The sequence below is a fragment of the Octodon degus genome, unplaced genomic scaffold (genome assembly GCF_000260255.1).
Source record: "Octodon degus isolate 3935 unplaced genomic scaffold, OctDeg1.0 scaffold00102, whole genome shotgun sequence".
Taxonomy (NCBI): Eukaryota; Metazoa; Chordata; class Mammalia; order Rodentia; family Octodontidae; genus Octodon; species Octodon degus.
The window spans coordinates 2,372,141-2,393,150 of record NW_004524678.1 but is presented as its reverse complement, the minus strand read 5'-3'; the positions used below and the strand labels follow the sequence as shown (position 1 = coordinate 2,393,150).

At 37.4% G+C, this 21,010-nt stretch overlaps 2 protein-coding genes across 2 annotated transcripts in view; one reads left to right on the top strand and one right to left on the bottom strand.

The window, feature by feature from the left end:
* Positions 1 to 7,275, top strand: part of Gpr137c (G protein-coupled receptor 137C) — a 68,551-nt gene extending 61,276 nt beyond the window's left edge. The window contains exons 4-7 of the mRNA XM_004638747.2: positions 1,857 to 2,006; positions 3,247 to 3,372; positions 3,538 to 3,656; positions 4,665 to 7,275. Of these exons, the coding sequence (XP_004638804.1) occupies positions 1,857 to 2,006; positions 3,247 to 3,372; positions 3,538 to 3,656; positions 4,665 to 4,842 (573 nt within the window). The 3' untranslated portion in view covers positions 4,843 to 7,275. The remainder of the gene's footprint in view (positions 1 to 1,856; positions 2,007 to 3,246; positions 3,373 to 3,537; positions 3,657 to 4,664) is intronic.
* Positions 7,276 to 8,675: 1,400 nt separating this feature from the next.
* Positions 8,676 to 21,010, bottom strand: part of Ero1a (endoplasmic reticulum oxidoreductase 1 alpha) — a 31,065-nt gene continuing 18,730 nt past the window's right edge. The window contains exons 10-16 of the mRNA XM_023723748.1: positions 19,429 to 19,455; positions 19,230 to 19,322; positions 18,212 to 18,458; positions 17,457 to 17,526; positions 12,469 to 12,555; positions 12,258 to 12,391; positions 8,676 to 10,603 (exon numbers count right to left, since the gene is read on the bottom strand). Coding sequence (XP_023579516.1) covers positions 10,543 to 10,603; positions 12,258 to 12,391; positions 12,469 to 12,555; positions 17,457 to 17,526; positions 18,212 to 18,458; positions 19,230 to 19,322; positions 19,429 to 19,455 — 719 coding nt within the window. The 3' untranslated portion in view covers positions 8,676 to 10,542. The remainder of the gene's footprint in view (positions 10,604 to 12,257; positions 12,392 to 12,468; positions 12,556 to 17,456; positions 17,527 to 18,211; positions 18,459 to 19,229; positions 19,323 to 19,428; positions 19,456 to 21,010) is intronic.

The window sequence follows — 21,010 nt, the reverse complement described above, 5'->3', positions numbered from 1 at the left end:
ATAAATCAAAACCAAGACATATGTATATGTAAATATATACAAGATAGCTAAGATAGTTATACCACTAATTTCTCCTAATTTAAAGAAAGATCTGTGCTGATATTGTTTGGACAATTGTTCATGCCTGTATCTTGTGCTCTTACTACTTTAAAGATAACAATATGTAATATATTAACTATTACTACTCTCCTCATGTCTTGTTTTGTATTTTATATTTTCTCTTTAAAATAAAAAGGTAAAGATTATGCTCAGCAAGCAGCAACAAAATAATAGGATTTATATGTATTTTTATTAATTTGTAGCCTAATCTAAAGTGCTGGTTAATAATGAAATTTGGTAGGAAGAGAAAAACGTAGTAAACTTCTGCAATATGTTCAAAATGGGCCGGGGAGATAGCTCAGTAGAGTATGTTCAAAAAGAGGAAATGAAAGGAAAGTAGTTAATATTTCTGTGGGGCAGCTGCAGAGACTGCCGTGTAAGTGTCCTGCATTGGTCACGTATATCACAGGCCCTTCTGCTGTCCAGCATTTTGCTGTCAGTATCATGATATTGTCAAATATTTGAACAATTCTTGACAAAATTCTGAACAAAGCCAAGTCAAGTTTCCGGTAGTTTGTACATTATGCATATGTGTTTCTCAAAATTTTGGCATGTATGTGAACTATGCAAACAAGATTTGTTTAAATGTAAAATAACAGGCCAGGCAGATAGCTCAATGGTCTGAGCACCTGCTTGGCAAAAACAAGGACACGGGTTTGATCCCTGGTACCGCATGTTGTGCTGGCCCCGGAACCCAGGTTGTGGTGGTGCACAACTGTAATCTCTGTCCTTGGGAGGCTGAGACAGGAGAATCACTACAGGTCTGAGCTGCATAGAGAGACCCTGTACTGAATAAATAAAATATTAAAAAATGAAATAAAATTTAAATGTAAGCCAGCATTCAGTTCTGGCCCAGATCACTATTAGGTTTTTCATCATCGTGAATATCCAGGAAGACATTTGAAACTTAGAAAAGTCAGAGCTTGTGGAGAACTCCCTGGATCTTGAATGATAAGTTCTGTAATGACTCCTTAACCCGGGATACTCACGATACCATATTGGGTGTTATTTTGTAACTGTTCTCTTTGACAGTGGTTTCCTTTCTCAGAAATATAGTTTCAGTGCACAAGATAAAATATGTAAGATTTCAAAGAAAACCAATTGTATTGAAATAAAGATCCTAGGTTCAAAATGCCTGCAAGAGGTGCAATCACACCATGCTCCAAGATGTACACTAGACTTGAGGACCACAAAGTTAGAAGGGCAGATGATGAAAGTCATCAATTTAAAAGGTTATGAATTGGAAAATCCTTCTGCATGTCTAGATCATTTTGGCATCAACATTAAGGGCCTCAAGAGAAACTAACATCGCCTCTCTACCAGAATGGTGTGAATAGCCTAGGAGCAGGATTTCTACTTTAATTTCATATTGGAAACTAAGTACATCCAGTGGACTAATGCTTTTCTTTTCCATTATGACTAACCCACCTCTCTGATTAGCATCAATTAAAATTCAGAGCTTTTGCCAACTTGCTTATTCATGTCTTTAGGAATAAGGTAACCTTGGCAGAACAGAATCTTCCTCCAGCTGCCATTTGGCAGATTGGCAAAGAACTTACACATATTAACCTACACATATTAAACATGATATGTAATTGCGGGAATAGGAACCACAATCGTTGAGAGTTTGTTTCAACAGATGTCCACTAGTGCTTTTGAGGGATGCTTACCAAGATACGACCATAGTTCTGTGTGGGTGGCTGGCTTGCCATGACAAATGTGCAGAGTATCCTGATGATGGCTTTTGTTTCTCTCAGGGTATGTCTCTGTGCCAGACCGTCGTCATGGGCTCTGTGGTCATTCTTCTCTACTCTTCCAGAGCTTGCTATAACCTGGTGGTGGTTACCATATCTCAGAACACATTAGAAAGTCCATTTAACTATGGATGGGATAATCTTTCAGATAAAGTAAGTACCTACCGCATATTGCCAGTGTACAATTGGCAATTGATAATGCAGTTGATCATTCAGTTGGCCTTATCTAAGAGAACATTTCCGTGTTTAACTTCTGCTTTTACAGACCCACTGCCATCAGTAATCACGCTGAAAATTCTGCTTAAGTCTCTTCATTTACATGGAATCAATCTTCCAAGGGAACTTTTCTGAAGAAGTTTTTTTTTTTCCATAATTTTATTGATAAACAAATAGCAATGAGACAGTTTCAAATCAAATTGCTAGGACAGTTTCAAGTTTTTTTTTCTTATTGCAAAGAATAATATTATAAATTTACTGGTCAGAAACCTAGTTTACCAAGTTTTAAAAGGATGGTGTTTATAAATATCTCTAGGTAAATTAATCACCTATCATTACTGATGAACACAAGTATGTCTTTAATTTACTATGACAAAATTACCTCTCCTCTACTCAGGAACCACATACAACCTTAATTCTTGGTTTAGTTTGAGAAGTTTAAATGATGACTTTCTTAAAATTCTGGCATTATTAATCTTAATAACAAAAAACCTTCCTAGCTCTTTTGGTGTCCCAGTACTGGCTGTAATAATTCCCATACTCTAGCTCTGACTTATCTCTTTCCCTGCCCTACCTGTCACCTTCCCAAAAGTACAGTTTGACATGGCCACATGGCGTAGCTTTCTGCTAACCTTGTACTGAATTCAAGGCCTCCTGGAATACCATCTTTCATTTCCCTTTCTACGGAGAAGGAATTTTCATATGTGTTTCCATGTGGCAGACAGCAGAAGAAAAACAAGTTCACTGTGCAGATCGGGCCCCAGAGCAAACATGGTGTAACACCTGAGCCAAGCGGCTTACCATGCTGTATTGGTCAACAGGCCTAACTCAGAAAGCGCTGCTATCCCTGGCAGCAGCTGGATGGTCACTCTTCAGACTACAGGGCCCCAAAATGAGACCACTCCATATTATCCAAACATTGGAGTGACCTTTCATAAATTGATATATTAAAGTCAATGCATTAAAAGTTAGCAGTTTTTTATTCTGCTTAACATCAAAAAATTTTATGTCCCATAGAGGAAAAATATCATTGCATGAGAAATCACAAAATATAGAAAATATTAGTCTATGTGCTTGTGATTGATGCATTTTCCCCAAACAGAAGTAAGGAAACTGTGGATGTTGAGGCTTATACCTAAAACACAAGTATAAACAGTTCTGCCTGTCCTGTTCACAGGCTCATGTAGAAGACGGAAGTGGAGAAGACTACATAGTATTTGGAATGGTCCTCTTTCTGTGGGAACATGTACCAGCATGGTCAGTGGTACTGTTTTTCCGGGCGCAGAGATTAAGCCAGAATTTGGTATGATATAATATCCCCCAGTGCTTGTTCTTCTTTCTAAACCGTATGGAACATTTATGTTGATTTCCTTTTGGGGCAAAGTTTGAATCTAAAAGTTCTTATAGTCTAGCCTCCGTTCTTAGTCGAAAAGTGAGCTTTCATATCCTATCTAATATTCGTTCTCAGGCACCTGCTGGCATGATAAATAGTCACAGTTACAGTTCCAGAGCTTACTTTTTCGACAATCCAAGACGATACGATAGCGATGATGACTTGCCAAGACTGGGAAGTTCCAGAGAAGGAAGGTAGGTGTCACAAAATATCATTACCCTGAGGTAGTACTGCCATAGTTTGACAAAGGCAAATCTAAGTTTTACCCCAGCTAGGAAGAAGATGATTTGGTGATGTATATCAGTAAGATCCTAGAACACTAAAGCTTAAGGCAATAAATTACAAACATGTAGTGGGACCTCCGCTCTAAAACTAGTCTGCCTTGACACTTATGTATAGTATTACCTTTATTTGAGAAATGTCTTTGGGAGTAAAATGGTACTGTCTAATTTCAGGACCCCTTGTTGGTTCAGGTCTGGGGAGGGGATGAGGTGGATGAGTGGGGAAGGAACATGATGCTGCTCACTATGTCAGTTTCTGTACCCATAGTCTGTTCCACGTCCACAAGGACACCCTAGATAAAACTCTTAGGACTCTTGGATGCTGTAGCAAGTCTTCCCAACCCCTCCCATTCCAAAACCATTGTCAGCCTTTAAGACTGGCACATGATTGGCTGTTTATCAGGGTAAAGAGAAAACCCTAATGCATGCCTACAGAATTACTTCCACATGATGTCACAGCTGGTAATTTTTACTTTCTCTGGACAAACTACTTAACCTGGTTTGTGAGCTGGTTTTTTACACCCCTACTGTGAAGTGGGGGTGATAGCAGACCCTGTCTCTTAGGGTTGTAGTGAGGACTACATGACGGTGCAAGTAGATACAGACAGAAAGGTAGCTGTAAGGCTGTATCAGGATAAAGCCTACTACATGGTAAACATGATAGCATCTTACTATTGCAGTTATAAATTCTACCAGTTTGGAGAGGCATGTGTTCTTTCATAATGTGTGATATAGATCAAGGATACTAGGAAATATTCATTAAATTTTGTAGAAAGTCGTTATACTATTTGAGGAAGAATCTGTTGAAGTATGGCACTGTATTTGATAGCACTCAAAATTCCCTGAAAATGTTAAAGATGCCTACATGACTTTCCATGTTCTGATGATGGTCCTTTTGCCTTTTTGCCTTCTTTGTTGCAGTTTACCTAATTCGCAAAGCTTGGGCTGGTATGGCACCATGACAGGGTGCGGCGGCGACACATACACGGTCACGCCCCACCTGAATGGACCTATGGCAGACACTGCTCCTTTGCTCTTCACGTGTAGTAATTTAGATATGAGCAATCACCATAGCTTATATGTGACCCCACAAAACTGAGAGTCGTACCAAGTCGTGAATTTTGAATTGTTTCTCATGAATGTGTATATTCAGTGTGTTTAAACTTCATCTGCATAAACATTGCACCTGAGAACAAAATCTGGAAAGGTGGCCGTGTGACGGAGAGCACAGCTGTCTCTTTTGACCTCTGCAGTAATAACGCAAAACGGAAGTTTGGAGTCAGAGAAAAGAAACGGCAGATCCTAAGGCACTTGACTTCCTCCGTACCTCCTACCTTTGGAACATCAAATGCATATTTGCACTTTCGTCCTTGTCTGAAAAAGTACACTGCAGTCCCCAAAGTCATAGCCCAGTGTTCACACTGGAATATTATTGTACACCAAATTGGAAGGCATTTTTTCTACGAAAATCAACACTTGTACTTCCATTGGTGTACTGCGTCTGAAATCCTTTCTCAATTACAGTGTTAGAGTGTGAGTCGTGCATAGTTAAAGCATCAAAATGTATCCTCTTTCTCACAAACCTCCTAAAATATGTAATTAGTGAAGACAGTTCTTTGAAGCATGGTTTTAAAATACTAATGGAAATTATTCAATCATTTTAAATAAGTGACGATAGTAGTCCTTTACAGTGAGGGGCAGCAGTGGTCCTTGGCAAACCAGTTACTGCTTCAAGAGGAAAATCTAGCCGTGAATACTGTGGCTACTTCGAGTAGAATCAGTCAAGTGAACATTTTGTATGATTAAGATACGCAGTATATAGTAGTGTAAGCATGATTGTTCAAGAAAGCAATAGTGATTTTTTTACATAGGGAGAGTTTGGTAGATACTTCTTGGAACTAAATGAGTTTACAGATGCATTAAAGAATTTTCATAAAATGTACAATTCTAAGTTTAAAAATGACACATTTTCAAAAGCATTGAATTTATCTGAAATAAGATATAACTGATCTTCACCTATTGAATCAGGACTGTCCTCAGGTAAATTAAGTCATGGTACAGCATCATAGTGAACTGAAGTGCAATACTTTCTAAGACATATAATCCCTTAGTTTTCAGTTTCATACTTTGAATTTGGGCAAAACCAAATTAAACCCCTATCAAATTAATTCCAGCATTGGATTAAATGAGCAAATTCAAAAATGTAAAAACTTGGTAAGTATAAAACCAGAGATGAACAATGTCTTAAATTTCCTACCCTGTCATACGTATATATCCATGTATTTGTATGTGATAGGCTAAGACGAAACAGAATTGTAAAATGCACTTTCTACCAACATCTAAATGGAAAGTAGGTGCTGAATACCTCAAGATGCCAAGGGAAGGGGCAACATTTAAAGTTGTCACAACGTGCTTAAAGATAATCTTATAAAATTCCCTGTTAGTCTCTTTCTTCAAAACTGGAATACAATTATCCTGTCTTCTACTTTAGTTGTTTTATTCCTATTTTTACTTAAAATACTGTTCAGCTTTTTACTGATACAGTGAAATCACAAAAGTTTGAGTAGGTGAAATAAAATTTAAAAATGAAATTGTTAATGCTTTCTATCTTTTGGGTTACTGATACAAAATAAATTTCTTTTTATGATACAAAGGACTTTAAATTCAATCAGAAGTGGACTAATTGTTATCTGGCATTTGTTTACAAAAAGTTCTCATAACCAAATTACTTAAAATTTTATAGTAGTGGAGTTAGCTGTCATATTGGTCACATATTTTTTTTACACCAGTTTTTTTTCAGTTATCTTTCTTTCTTTTAGAATGCAACTTACTTTGCTGATGATGTTAGATACCTATCTAGAGATATCAGAAAAGATTTATATTTTCTGGTAATCTGTGGGTTCAAGGTGATAAATTTGTTTCTAGTAAAACCTCCCTAGATGAAGTTCCTATTTGTCTAAAGATTACTTTAAAATTTGTCTAAAGATTCGATTTTTGTCATATACAACTTAGTCCTTTTAGCTGTATTAGTTGATTGTACTAAATTTGAGATTTGGGATTTTATCTTTATCAAGAAAGGGGACCTAAATTCTTCCATTTGTCTCCTTACACACAGCCAACACAATAGACCACCAAAGAAAAGAAAGACAAACTGGCCCAATTTTTGCTTAAAAATTCCAAAGCACTAGGAGCACTTTAAGTTTGGTCGCAAAAGAAGTTGTTTATAAAATCAAAGGGCTACCAATTCCCTTTTCATCCTGCACTGAAGCACATGACGACTTAAGACCTTCCTTTTGTGTTCATTAATTTATAATGTGGATCTCATTGCTTACGTGTGGATTTCTACAGTGATTAGCAATATTTGTTTTTATCACTTCAGTTGAAACTCTTACCACTCATTATAGCTGGTTGTAGTTTTATGGAAGATGTAATTTATAGCTCTAGTGGGTTTTTTATGCATAGCTGCCTTTTTATTGTTTAACAGTGTTTCTCAGCTATAGAACCAGTTCCCAGCTGGTTGTAAAAATATAGCTGAGGCAATGAATGTACTTATTTGTTGTTTCATTCAGTTGTAACAAAACACTACTGTTAAAAATAAAAGTGTTTGTGCTTTCATTTGGATGTCTGGTTTTCTTAATCTCCCTTAATGGGCTCTACTGAGTTTCTATTACATAGGTTAAGAACCCTGGTGTCAGCACAGAAAGAAGAAAAATACTAAGGTATAAATAATAGTGTGCTCTTGGCAGTCTCATCATTACTTACATGTAGGTCTTACAGACATCAATTTGACAGGAAATGCTTTACACTTTAAAAATACCAGTGTTACTAGAAAGCACATTGAATCAAGAATTAACATCTTTGTATGAGAGCATTACACGGTGCAGGCAGCATATCCTCACCGCTCCTTTATTACTGAAGAAGCTCCTCGGGGACGCTGCCTTTTCCAAGGAAGATTCCTTTTGCGGCTCACCAAAGACCACAACAAAATTTGAACACAGTTTCAGCTTTATTGATTCCCAAACGTCTCCAGATCTTTGGGGTCTACTGGCCTCTGCTGTAAAGTGAAAGGACTAAAGGTATGACTTCTAATAAAATAGTCACTTTAAAAGCAATTTATTCAACAAATATTTATTAAATGTTCATGTGCCAAAAAGTTTGCTATAGAGATGCCGAAGTAAATAGATTTTTTTTTCCTGCCCTTGAGGAGCTCACATACTAATAAAGGAAACTTATAATAATACAGTACAATATGTGATACAGTAGAGGTAGGTTGTAATTACAGTGGTGACACAAAAGTTAAATTCTCCTTGAATGGAGGAGGGGAATTTTGAGGCAAGAGCCTGCAAGGATGCATGGAATTTTCTGGCAGAAGGGTTGGCTAGGACACTTGGTGTGCAGAGCACGGCGCTCACCCAGGTGTGGAGGGCTGGCCACGCCGGGCATCGGAAGGACTGACTGTAAGTCTGTTTTATCAGAACCACGGGCAAGGAAGGCATATGAAGGGAGCTCGTATACCAAGCTAAGAACTTTGGCTCTCTCCAATGTGTAGCGTCACTGAAGGGTATTAAGCAGAGTGACACTGCCAGTGCGCATCTAGGGAGCTGAGACAGGTCCTATGGAGACAGGTTCATGTGGCCCCGGTGAGCACAGCGTGACGTGTCAGAAAGGCAGAGGTAGTAAAATCAATAGAACTTAGAATGAAGAGGGGAGGAGAGGAATAAGCTGAGAAAATCCTGGTCCCGAAGTTAAGTGAAGTTTAAGAAACAAAGGCACAAGAGTAGGTGGGAGAGAACGAGTGAAGACACAGTGTATACTGATCATGACAACAACAAAAAGCCCAAAAACAACATTAAGAAATTGACAAAAAGGCCAAAAATAAGGTTAGGAGCAAACAAAATACGAAGAACCAAGGTGATAGAGGTTTTGGTTTTCTTTAAAGAAAGATTTGTCATTAAAAACTCATCTGAAAAAAGTCAAATCAGCAATGCCTTGAGAGCTGAAATGTAGATTTACAATTAGGATTTCAGCCTGCACAAGAAAGGACTGAAAAGGACACAGCGCCAGATGCCAGCTTTTAGTTAAGCAGCAAGTGGGAGGCAGCAAAGTGGAGGTGGGAATACTCTTCTGGCGACCCTGGCAGCTGGAGAGGGCAGCTGAGGGCTAGGGAGGTCTACACACTCTGACCATGAAGTCCATGAGCCATCTCCAGGGCATGCCAATCACTTAAGAGAGGGCTCCACTCAAAGAGCGAGTCAATGTCGTCTTTTCCCTGCCCTATTCAGAGAAAATGAGGGAAAAGGAAAACAGAATGCACACTGTTAGACTCAGTTCTGTGATTATTCATTTAAAATACACTAAATACATACTACATTCACTCCACAAATATTTATTGGATACCAGCTATGTGCTTGGCACTGTACCAGGCCTTAGGGACACAGAAGAAAAGAAAATGAATTTAGCAGTGTGAAGTGGGACTCTGCTTTACTAATAATGCGATGTCCCAGCATGCTACACCTGCCAGGACAGAAAAAAGGTACATAATTTTGAGGTATAATCACCATGTGGTATTCTTAAACCTTTTAAATACTTTATCAGAATTTCTACTAGTAAAACCCTAAATTACAGCTCAGTTTTAGAGAGGCAAAAGAAATTAACATCATGAAAAAAATTATCTTCATAAAAAATTATACACCCTAACACCTTAGAAATCAAACATAAAAAGAATAATAAAACTAAAGAACGACTTTTAGATTGGAACTGGAAATGATTCCTTATTTTAAGGCTTACAGAATGACAGTTCTATACTTGTAGAGATTTCTGAGAAACAATTTTTAGAAAATTATTCAATATTACATGGAGCCTTTAGGACGAGAGGGCAGGACATGTGTAGCCGACTTCCAGTGGTCGAGGGGAAAAAAGCGGGTGTGAAACAGAGCTCCTGGGAACCACTGACGGGTCTGGGTGGAAGTCCTTCGGACTATTTGTGAAACATTTCTGTAAATTTTAAATTATATAAAAATAAAAAGACTACCCCCCATTTTCATACATTAGGTAAAGTATGAGAATAAATATATATTCTATTCAACTTTTCACAATGCTTACAAATCTCCCATGCCTCTAAATTGTTCTGAAGTTGATATGCTGAAGGAACCTAGTCAAAATAGCAATTGAGCTCTAAAAATTTTTCATACCAGTGTACTTTAGGGTTGTCAGATAAAACACAGGACCCTCAGTTAAAATTTGAATTTCAAACAACTAATGAATAATTTTGTGTGTGTGTTGTAAATATCCCATGCAACATATTTTAAAGTAAACAGTTGTTTATCTGAAGTTCAATTTTGAGTGAACATTCTGCTTTTTTACTTCCTAAATCTGACAACCCTAAATATATTGAAAAATTCTACACCATTAATTATAAGTCATTCTTGAGTCTCCCTAGTATTTTCCTATTACACACCTGTCATATTTGCCATATTCTGATTTTTATTACATCTTTTCACATGAAACTCTAGTTTGACTTAAAAATACCATTCAACTGGTTTTAGCATATAAGAATCAGATAATCCTGCTTTTATTCAATATTAAACTTAAAAATTTGTACCACATTATCAAAGTATTTTATTCACAATAATATTAACATAGGACAATTTAAAAAATGTTTACTTAAAACAATATAATTCTCCTTTTACAAAAGCAGCTTAATATAAAATGTTCATCTGAAGACTGTCCTTGCTATTACACCCTGAATGACTCTTTGGCCTCCGTTGTCCACAAACAGGCTTTCTTCAAATCACTCTCCTTAATGGATATTGTGCAACAAGTTCCTGAAGTTTTCTAATTCTTTCACACTTGTAGAAATTCTGAAACCAAAAAAAATATTTCGCACTCAAAAGCCATTGTAGACAAATGTTCTCTGTAGAAGTTGCTCAGTTTGTAGCTTTAGAGCACAGAAAAATTTTAAGTTAATTTATTTCAATAAATGGAAATGTAGGGGCCGGGGAGATGGCTCAGTAGAGTAAGCACTTCCCTGGCAAGCACAAGGGCCTGAGTTCAATCCCTGGTTCCGCCATAGATAGACAGATGATGATGATTGATTGATAGATAGATAGATATGTATTTAAACCATTTAACCTATTTTGATGCACTTTAGTTTTTAATACAGTAAAAGTAAGATAATACTGTCTGGAATTAGGCTTTTTTCAGTGTAAAAGTATTAAAATATATGTATGTGAAACACTGAAAATCTTACGTACTTTATAACCATATTCATTTACTTAGTATTGAAAATACATGAGTAGTATACACAAAAATATACAATATGTAAGTATTAAAATACTAAGGCATTTTAAGTATTAATAAATATATTCATATGTTTAACATTAAAGTCTATGATATGAAGACTAGAATAGAAATATTAACATTTTAAATATGAGTATGCAAATACCTTAAAATGATACACAATTATTTAGCAAATATACAAAGAATCAAAGCTGTTGGCCTAACAAGGAGTAAATGATGTGACCATATTATCACTGAATTTTAGAGAGTCTATCCCTCGTTGATGGGTGCTGTGCATGTGTTACGTGCACTGTAGCCGAGCTCCACAGTGTGACAAACGTGGCTGGGAAGGCTGGGACACGCACCCGGCAGGCTCCTGGGTGCAGGGAGGTAACTGTGCTGGGCAATTATTTCGAGCCCAAAATATTAAATAATATTTTTTTAAATGAAGAAACATAGACCAAAAAATAATGATAATACAGGGAGGTGGAGGTGCCACTCTGTGACAGGGGACTTTCCTAGCATGTGTAAGGCCCTGGGTTCAATCCCCAGCCCCACAAAAATATTTTTTAAAAGTATTTTTAAAAGGTTTTTTAAATGTCAATGTTCTTTACATTCATAAGCGTGTGCACCACACCACCTTACACTTACTTAACATGATTTTTCCAGGACCTTCAAAAAATTTGGACAGCACAAAACACTGCTTTTAAGTAATTAGAAAATATTGTGCAGTTTAGTAATGTGAATACCAGTACCCAATCTATAATTTAATCACGAAATAAGAGAAAATACATGAAAACTGAAAAATCATCTAGGGGCCAGTGAGACAGCTCAGCAGACTAAAGCACTTGCTTGAGTAAGCTTAGGCAAGTGCTGGGACAGTGGGTCGATCCCAGGCACCACATGCTGCGCCAGCCCCGCCCCCAGAGCGGGCTGAGCTGGCCGGAGTCTGGGCGTGGTGGGGTACACCTGTAATCCCAGCGTTGGGGAGGCTGAAAGCAGGTGAATCACCACGAATTGGAGCTGCATAGTGACCCTGCAACAACCAAATACACTTAAAAGAAAAATCACCTAATGACAGCATGTGTCACCATACTTGGGATAATTCATAGGATCATATAATTCTGTAAGATTATTACACTAAAAAGGCTGCTCCTTACCTAATTTTACCCGAGTATAAATGCTGCATTAGACTTATTTAGCTAACAGAAACAATTTCAGTACATTCAAACTAACCTTCCAAATGCATTAAATAGTGATACGATTTCTTGTCTGGTTAGATGGAATTCATAACTGGGTCCACTTTCTGGCATATTTGCTATCAATTTCTCAGAAAACAAGATCTTCAGAGCAGTACCCAAACCTTGAGTCTATAAGAGAAATAAGAAAATTCAGAACATTCATGCAAAGGGTAGACGAGACACGAATGTTGGCATGATTTGCTTACCTGAAGCTTTCCCCACAGCCGACACTTAAAACAACCGACACAATCCATGATCCTTGAAATATTTCTAAAATGCAGCCGAAAGTCCTCCTAAAACCAATTCAACAAAATTTTATTTAGATGTGTTATGTAGGCCTGGGGATGTATGTAGTTCAATGATAAGAACGCTTGCCTAGCATGTGCAAGGCCCTGGGTTCAATCCCCAATACTACAAAGAAAAAAAAAAAAGATGTAACATACAGTCATCTATTAAGTCTTTTCTGAGTGCCTTCTATGTATTTAACACTGGGCAAGATATTATATGATACCAATAACAAAAGGAACTAACATTTATTGAGCACCTCCCACACACCAGAATCTTTACAACTATATTTTATCATCACCACAAAATTTAAAATATAATAATTATTATAAGCTCTCCATAGTGGATTAAAGGTAAGCAATTCAGTACCTTACCTAAATTCCCACTGAGTAATAGCAATCCCAGACCTGCCTGACTCCAAAGCTAAACTGTCTGCCAAAAGCAAACGAGCAGCTCTGCCAACTGATGGCCCTACAGCGTGTGATCATGAACCACTGCCGGTCGTGGCAGGACAGGAGCTAGAAGACATCCCTGACCAACAGGAGAAAGGGGCGAGAGAAGGAAACCTCTGTTTCCTGTTTCACAACAGTTAAATTACAGTTCTCCTTTCTACTATCAAGTAAGTAAAATCAGATTTTCTTTTATTAACATAATTATTATGTTAATACAAAAATACCTTAAGTACAATAAACACCCATATACCCACCACCAAGTTTTAAAAAGAAACCATTCCAAACGCAATTGAAATTCCCCGTGTATCCCTCCAAATTTCCGTATCCCATCCTCCACCGCTATGCTGAACCTGGGGTTTTCCGATCCTTTTGTCTTTATGTACTTGCTACATATTCAGACACCTGTGAATACTTGGGTATTATATTGCTTATAACAGGGTAACCACAAATCCAAAAGCAGTATGTCTTTAAGGAATAAGAAAAAAAAGAAGGCAAGCCAAGAATACGTCCTTCTTTTACTACAGTGGAAATTATTAATTGATCTGCCAAGGGACTCACTCTGTGCTGTCCCAGGAGTGGAATCCTAAGCTTCGGGATTTTAAGCAGAAAAGTAACATTCTAGATACAACATCAGTTATACCACTTAGCCTATAATTTAAAAAGCATCAAATATGCTGAACCAAACAGGGGCTTACACAGTGGAAAACAGGACCACAGATCTAGCACTGAATAAATAAGCAAAGACCCACACACCTCTACATTGAAAGCAGCCCTGAGTTTATAGTTAGACACAGACTTTATCCTGATGCTTTGTTCATCTTAAGACTTTGGAACAACCGTAACATGGAAAAGATGTGCAGCAAGACCCCCGATGTTTTATTTCACAGAAATCTCAATCTATTAATATTGTTTCCACATATTTTTAATGTTGTTGCCTGTTCAGCAAGAGGGAATTTAATTTGAAGCCTACTATTCAAAAACAACTACCCATTATTATTCCAGATAGATGTCATGATTTAAGGTTTCCCTAACACTAATGTTTTACCCTTGACTTAAAGAAAAAAAAAAAAAAAAAATCACACTGCAAACAGTAACGAAGTAATAAAAAGGCTGTAAAGCACACGCCCCATCCTACAGCTACTGACCTCCAGGGGACCTAGCAGCTGCTAAGAGTCCATGAAATCCGTATTAAGATTATACAGACAGAATAAACACTTCCCACAGACTCTATAAATATCAAAATGGATATAAATGCTATGAACAATAAAATACAACTTTTACTTTAAGATATTATTTAGTGCCACAGTGGCTTTTTGGCAATTATATATTTCACAATCAATAAGTACTAAAAATATACTCTCATGGGGAAGAGCTTTAAAAATTGTTGACTTTAGGAGACTCTACCACTTATAAAGGCTAAAAGCCTGTGTTCTAGAAGACCATGCTATTAAGACTGTCTAAATTCAGTATTCGAATCTATGGTGAGTCAGTCATTTGAGGATGGCAGTTCTTGAGTCAACCTTTACGCGCTATGCGCAGGAAGTGTGTACGCTTGCTTTCAACAGCTCAGTAAACACTGAAAAATTAAAACCAAGCACATATGATAGCATCCACCTTCTGGCTGGGTGACTCTAGTAGGCTAGACCCAAACTGTCAGGGTAGATTATAATGAGAGAAATCCCCATAATTTCCATAAGTAGCAAATACAGTCAATAACCTGAGTTTATCTTGGTTATCTCAGAAACATTTCATGCCCTCAAAATAACCACAGACTGACAAATTCTCCTTGTACTGACATACTGTTTCAGGTTATCATTTTGTCCATTTTAAAGAAATGAGGGTCTGCTGTTGCCCATGTTAGCCTCAAACTCCTGGGCTCAAGCAAACCTCTTGCCTCAGCTTCTGGGGTAGCTGGGAAAAAAGGTGTGTGCAACCACAGCCAACTTTTTAATTATTTTTGATTACAGTAATTTGGAAGAATAATGGAAATGTACTTTGGTTATATGCTATGATTTATACTCAGTGAAATCAACTGACCAATTCTCACCCAAATTTTCAAATGCTTTCATATGCTTTCAAGTGAGATCCTATTCCATTTTTAATTGAACACTAAATATCTCTTTCAGGTAAATCCTCTATTTCCAGCCATATATCGACTATAAAGGAATCAGGATTAGAGTTTTTAAAAATGAGTTTGTAAATATGACCATTCAAGGCCCAGGGAGGGGGACAGGGAGATGGCTCAGTAGAATAAGTGCTTCCCTGGCAAGCGCAAGGCCTGAGTTCAATCCCCAGTTCCACCAAAAAGAAAAAAAAATACAAATCAAGGGCCAGGGAGATAGCTGAGCAGCTTAAGTGGCTATATGGTAAGTGCAGGATCCCGAGTTCGATCCCTGGTACCTAAATAAATAGAGACCATTCAAATCAGTGATGTTTAAACACAAAGTAATTTTATATCCTTTGTTTTCTTTTTTTTTTTTTTTAACTTTTAGGGGAATAAAAGGAAATCTCTGGTGTTCATGTGCTTTTTTTTTTGTTAACTTTGCTCTAAAATTAGATTCAGGAAAAGTCTGTTAGGCAAAGATTCTGCATAAACCTCATAGAACATGAAAGTGAAGAGTTCGGGGATTTTGATCAAATTAAAACATTGTGAGAAATATTTCCAACTTGCACGATCTAAAAAGGGCTGATGCCAAAACACTCTCCAATAAACCAGCAAGTGAACTAAAAATAAGGCACATATTGAAAATAGTAGGCAAAAAATAAGCCTTATTGCAACATCCTCCCCCTCACTTTCCAGTTCCTGGAAGCTGGTTAGGAGATTATACAATCACTGAGGTATGTTTTTATAGCAAAAATGCTTTAAGTAGGAGATAGATGGGAGGGCAAGAATAACCATTATCTAACACCACTTGCTTTTGCAGGCTGCCTAAAATCAGTCTCTTCATCATGAAAAGATACCAAGAATAACAGAGCAACATGGTTATAAATATTCCAATAAAATTGGACCAAGTCCCATGGTATTAAGGCTCTACTTCCTTTACTAACCAATCGCTCGGAAAAGACAACAGTAATATAATTTTACTCAACTTTCCAAATAGTCTGGAAATCCCCTGAAAGTAAGAGGTATGTCTCCGTTTAATGGTAAACATCACACCCCACACATAGTGTTTTTCATCAGTCTTCCTAGGAATATTTTTTCTTTATACCATTCGGTGGCAACTACCCACACTAGCCTCCCTGAGGCCAAGCCCCTTGTAAGAAGGCAATGACCAGAGGGTCTTCATTCTGTGAGGTCTCAGGTCTGTCTTCCTGCAGCCCACCACTGGTGTCACGACCTGCCTGTAGCACAAGTGAGTAAGCCGGCTGGCATGACGCCACACAGTGCCTGCTCCTCATAAACGCCATTTTTAATTTAACCAATGCCATTTTTAGAATTTTCTTCAGCAAAACAACAGACTAATACTGCCACTTATGCTCTGGATCCTTCTGTTTAATTTATAAATACTTTTCAGTATATAAAACCGTCAACGTAAAAGCTATCTATACAGAGTCCAGTAATACATCACTTGTTATTTTGTGTTGTGGGGATTCTTGTTTTGTTTTGGGGATTTTTTTTTCTTTTTCTGTCTTTTTTTTTTCCCCTCTCTGGTGCTGGGGCCAAACCCAGGCCCTCAAGCATGCTAAGCACTGACACCTAGTTGAAACCTTGAATGCAGGACAAAGTAGACCTTCAGCTGGACCTGCCTTTAAGGAAAACTGTGACTCCATTTTTTCTTATAATTTCAGAATATATATCAAGATTTACTGTTACGTATAAATATAAGGGCTTACATATTTTTAATATTAAGTAACTATATATATTTATGAGGCACAATATTATGCTTTGATGTTAGGTTTACAATATGAAATGATTAGGATAACTGACAAATCCATTATACCTCACACACTTACTTTTTGCAGTGAAAACACTTAAAACCTACTCTTAAAAAAAAAAAAAAAAAAAAAGATTTATTTATTTCTTTGAGCTATGCAGCTCAGACTCAGCGATCCTCCTGTCTCAGGCTCCTCCGTGCTGGGATTACAGGTGTGCACCGCCACACCCGGTTTCAGGGGCTGGCACGGCTCGGCATGCGGAACTGGGGAACCTGGGTCCTTGTGCTTGGCAGGGGGGTGCTTAGACTGCTGAGCTATATCCCTGGCCCCAAATCTACTCTTTCAACCATTTTGAAATGTGGAATTATTACTTATTATAGTTACCATTCTGTGAAATGTATTACTAAAGCTTATCCACCTAATCGAAACTTAGTTCTCTGTGACCAATACCTTTTCTTCTTCCACCTCTTCTCAGCTTCCAGTAAACATTTTATTCTCTAATTTTATGAGAAATACATGAATTTATATTCATAGCTGCATATGTGTTCACCAGTTTATATCTAACAAGTAAATATAATTACCTTTAGTTTTTGGGCTTCCTTTTTATCCCCAGCAAAAAGTGAATTCTCATCAAAATGCAAAGGAAATGACCTGCATTTTAGAATAAAAAAATATTTTTGTACTTTGTAAATATTGAAAAGCCTACTAACACAATATGTGTGTGTGTGTGTGTGTGTGTGTGTGCCCGCACGCACGCGTGTGTGTGCATGTATATTTGTTGCTGTTGTTTTTGGTATTTTTAAATGTATTTAGTATAGGGCCTCACTACACAGCTCAGACTCACAGTAATCCTGTTTTCAGCCTCCCCAGCGCTGGGATTACAGGCATGCACCACTATGCCCAGTTTCAGTGCCAGCTCAGTGCACCCAGGGGCGGAGCCAGCGCAGCATGTGGTACTGGGATCGAACCTCAATCCCACTTGCCTAAGCAAGCACTCACTCCGCTGAGCTATCTCACCAGCCCCTAAAAAAAATTTTGATGACTAATGATGAATAAAAAAATTAAAACAGCAGAAAACATTAAAACCAACACTTTTATGCAAAAAACTATTTTCTCAAATAAACGCTAACTGTGTAACACAGCAGAGGTCTGGCCCCAAAATGTGTGTTTTTGGTACACAAATCAAAATAAAAACAAAACTCAATCCTGGAAGTTCATGAGCAAAACTAGCTTTCAATTATTTTCAAATCGTTTTCCTTTCTTTACATAAATATTTAAGAATTTCAGATGCTGCTTGCCATTCATCTACTCATAGGTAAGCTGCAATCGCACTTACTTGATTTCACGCAAGACTTCCAGAAGTAGCATTTTATTTTCCGCATCCTGAATTTTATTTCCAGTGAAGAGCTGAAAATCTGGGCGCTCAAAAAACGGTAACACTTTAGATAAAGCCCTTAATTCAATTAAGTAGAGAAAGTATAAGTTCTTGAGCCTCCTTGGGCCCTCCCCCTCAGTCAGAACTGCATCAAACCGCTGCTGGAATTCTGTGGTGTTGTGTCCCCACTTCGTTTCCAGCCAGGTATCTAGGGAGAGAAAAACACTCAAAACTGAATTTTACCTAATTTTCATCTTATTGTATTAGGTTATTTATACTTGTATTTCACATAAATATGAAAACGGGCTTTTATAATTTATCTTTTAAAAATTATGTAATAAGATTTTTATCTTCTGGAACCCAGCCTTAAAAGCAAAACTGAATTCGCTGTTTTACTGAGAATAGTTTTTATCAAAATCACATTTCTGAATATATACATATTCATAGAACCAAAATATATAAATGAAAAATTACTATCTGAAGTGATTAACAAATTTGAAGGATTATTTCAAATCAAGGTTATTCTTTCGTTTCCAAGTGGTAACACCCTCTAACTCCCAGAAGCAATGTGTTACTTTAAAGATGAAAATTAAGCGTGGTGTCCTTTATCAACAGTAGCCCTGAAGCATAAATGACGCAGAAAATGCTTCCCCAGCAGAGCGGCTGCCTAGGCTCTGATGTCCTAACTAACAAATAACGAACTGCTGTTAGGAGCGGCTTGAATTCCCACAACAAAAGAAAACAGTGTTGCCCAAGTGTCCTTTCAAGCAGTTTCTCACAAGAAGGTAAGGGTTAATGGTGCGCTGCGCATGCATGCATTCAGCCGTGTCTGCAGCGCTCCTACACCTGCTAACTACCACTTACAGGACTGTTACAGCATCATACTCAGGGAGGTCTGCCGTTTCCCACTCAGATACAAGAAGAATTTAAGAGTGCCTGAAAACACGTGAAGAGGTAAATAAAAGTCAGTGTCTCCTACCTTGTAAAAGATACCTTGCACTCAAATGCACATTAATGCTGGCGTGTAAGCCAGATATCAGCCTGTAGAATGCTCTTTTTTCTACACAGAGACCTAGAAAAGAGCCAGTGATTTAGATATAACATCTCATATATAAATCTATTAATTTATTTCATGATTTAAAAATAAAAAATAAATTTAGTTAACCATTTCTAATTACCTTCTAGCCAACTGTAAAATGTGTTCTCTGAAATTAAAGGAAAAATAAGTCACAAGTTTGCAAAAATGTCAAGAGATAAGTTTCCCCAAAGTGTTAAGCCATACTATAGAAAATCTGTGCCAGTGTCCTAGAGATTACTTAACCTAAAGAGTCAAATCTTACTTGCAGCTTCTTCAAAGGAAGAAGTCAAGAAACAGTACAGACTCAGTGAAGTACCAGCCGGCGCACAGACCTGAAAAGGCCTTCGAAGTGCCTGAGGCAGGCAGTCTCTTCATTTTCTGGGTACTAGACTAGAGCTTGGGTGGTAAAGCAAGCGAAAACGGGAAAATGCCCAGCCTAGATAGCAATTCAGGCTAGGAAAATTAAAGACTCATTCTATGCTTTTTAAGTCATAAAAATAAGTAAAAATTACAAAATAGCAATGGAAGTATATTATTTCTACACAGAAGTTGTATTCCATGCCATTCACTGTTTCAAAAGAACAATTTATAGAAGTGTTACAGCAATCAATTATCTCTTACATTCTATGGCCTAATGAGACCACTTTCAATAGACTTAGAAATTTTGTTTTTATTATTTTATTTTTATTCATTTATTTATTTTGTGTGGCTGGCTCAGCACCCTTGAGGTGGGGCTGGTGTGGCATGTGGTGCTGGGGACCGAACCATGGTCCCTGTGCTTGCCTAAGCTTGCCTAAGCAGGTGCTTAGACCACTGAGCTATCTTGCCAGCCCAGAAATTTTGTTTTTAGAATTATGATTTAAAGAACTAAAAATGGAGATGGCAAGAAATTTTACAAAGATTACGTTTTAAACCCTTGAATAATAAAAATATACAGTAATGTCTACGTGAATATGACAGAATACTATAAAACATGGTATAGTGAACATGGCAAAATAACACAACTATCAAAATGACAAAGATGTAGAATATAACAATTCTGTACGTACATGAAAATATTTTGTTGAAATATATGCAGGTTTATTTTTTACTAGAGTTGCTTACAGTGATATTAAAAATAAATCCCAATCAAGCATAAAAATACAAGCAATGGCAAACGGAAGAAGCAATAAATTGGACTGTATAAAAATTTAAAATGCTGGCTTATAGGAAAATTTTATGCAAAAGCCATATGCAAACACCAAACTGGATAAAATGCATACTGCATGTTGCGAGCATGACAGAGGAATCTACACTAAATACATAAAAACATCACAGATCAATTAAAAATGCTAAAATGCTCATTAAAAAGGGCCCAGACACAGTCATTTTTCCTCAACCTGTGCTACTGCCTCCAGAATTATAAATACAATCCACCCACCCCCGGGGGCGCTAAGCCAGCCATGGAGACTGGGCGTGGTGGCACGCAACTGTAATCCCAGCACTGGGGAGGATCACTACAAGTCGGAGCTGCGTGGTGAGACCCTGTACCAAATACATTTAAAAAGTTGCTCTTGTGAGTCTCAGAAATGGGAAAAAAAATGGTTTTACTTTAAAATAAACATCCTAACATTTTGGCCCTAGCCCTTCAAGGTCAGTGCAGACTCGGGACATAGGAGAACCTGTACTATAACAACATGTAA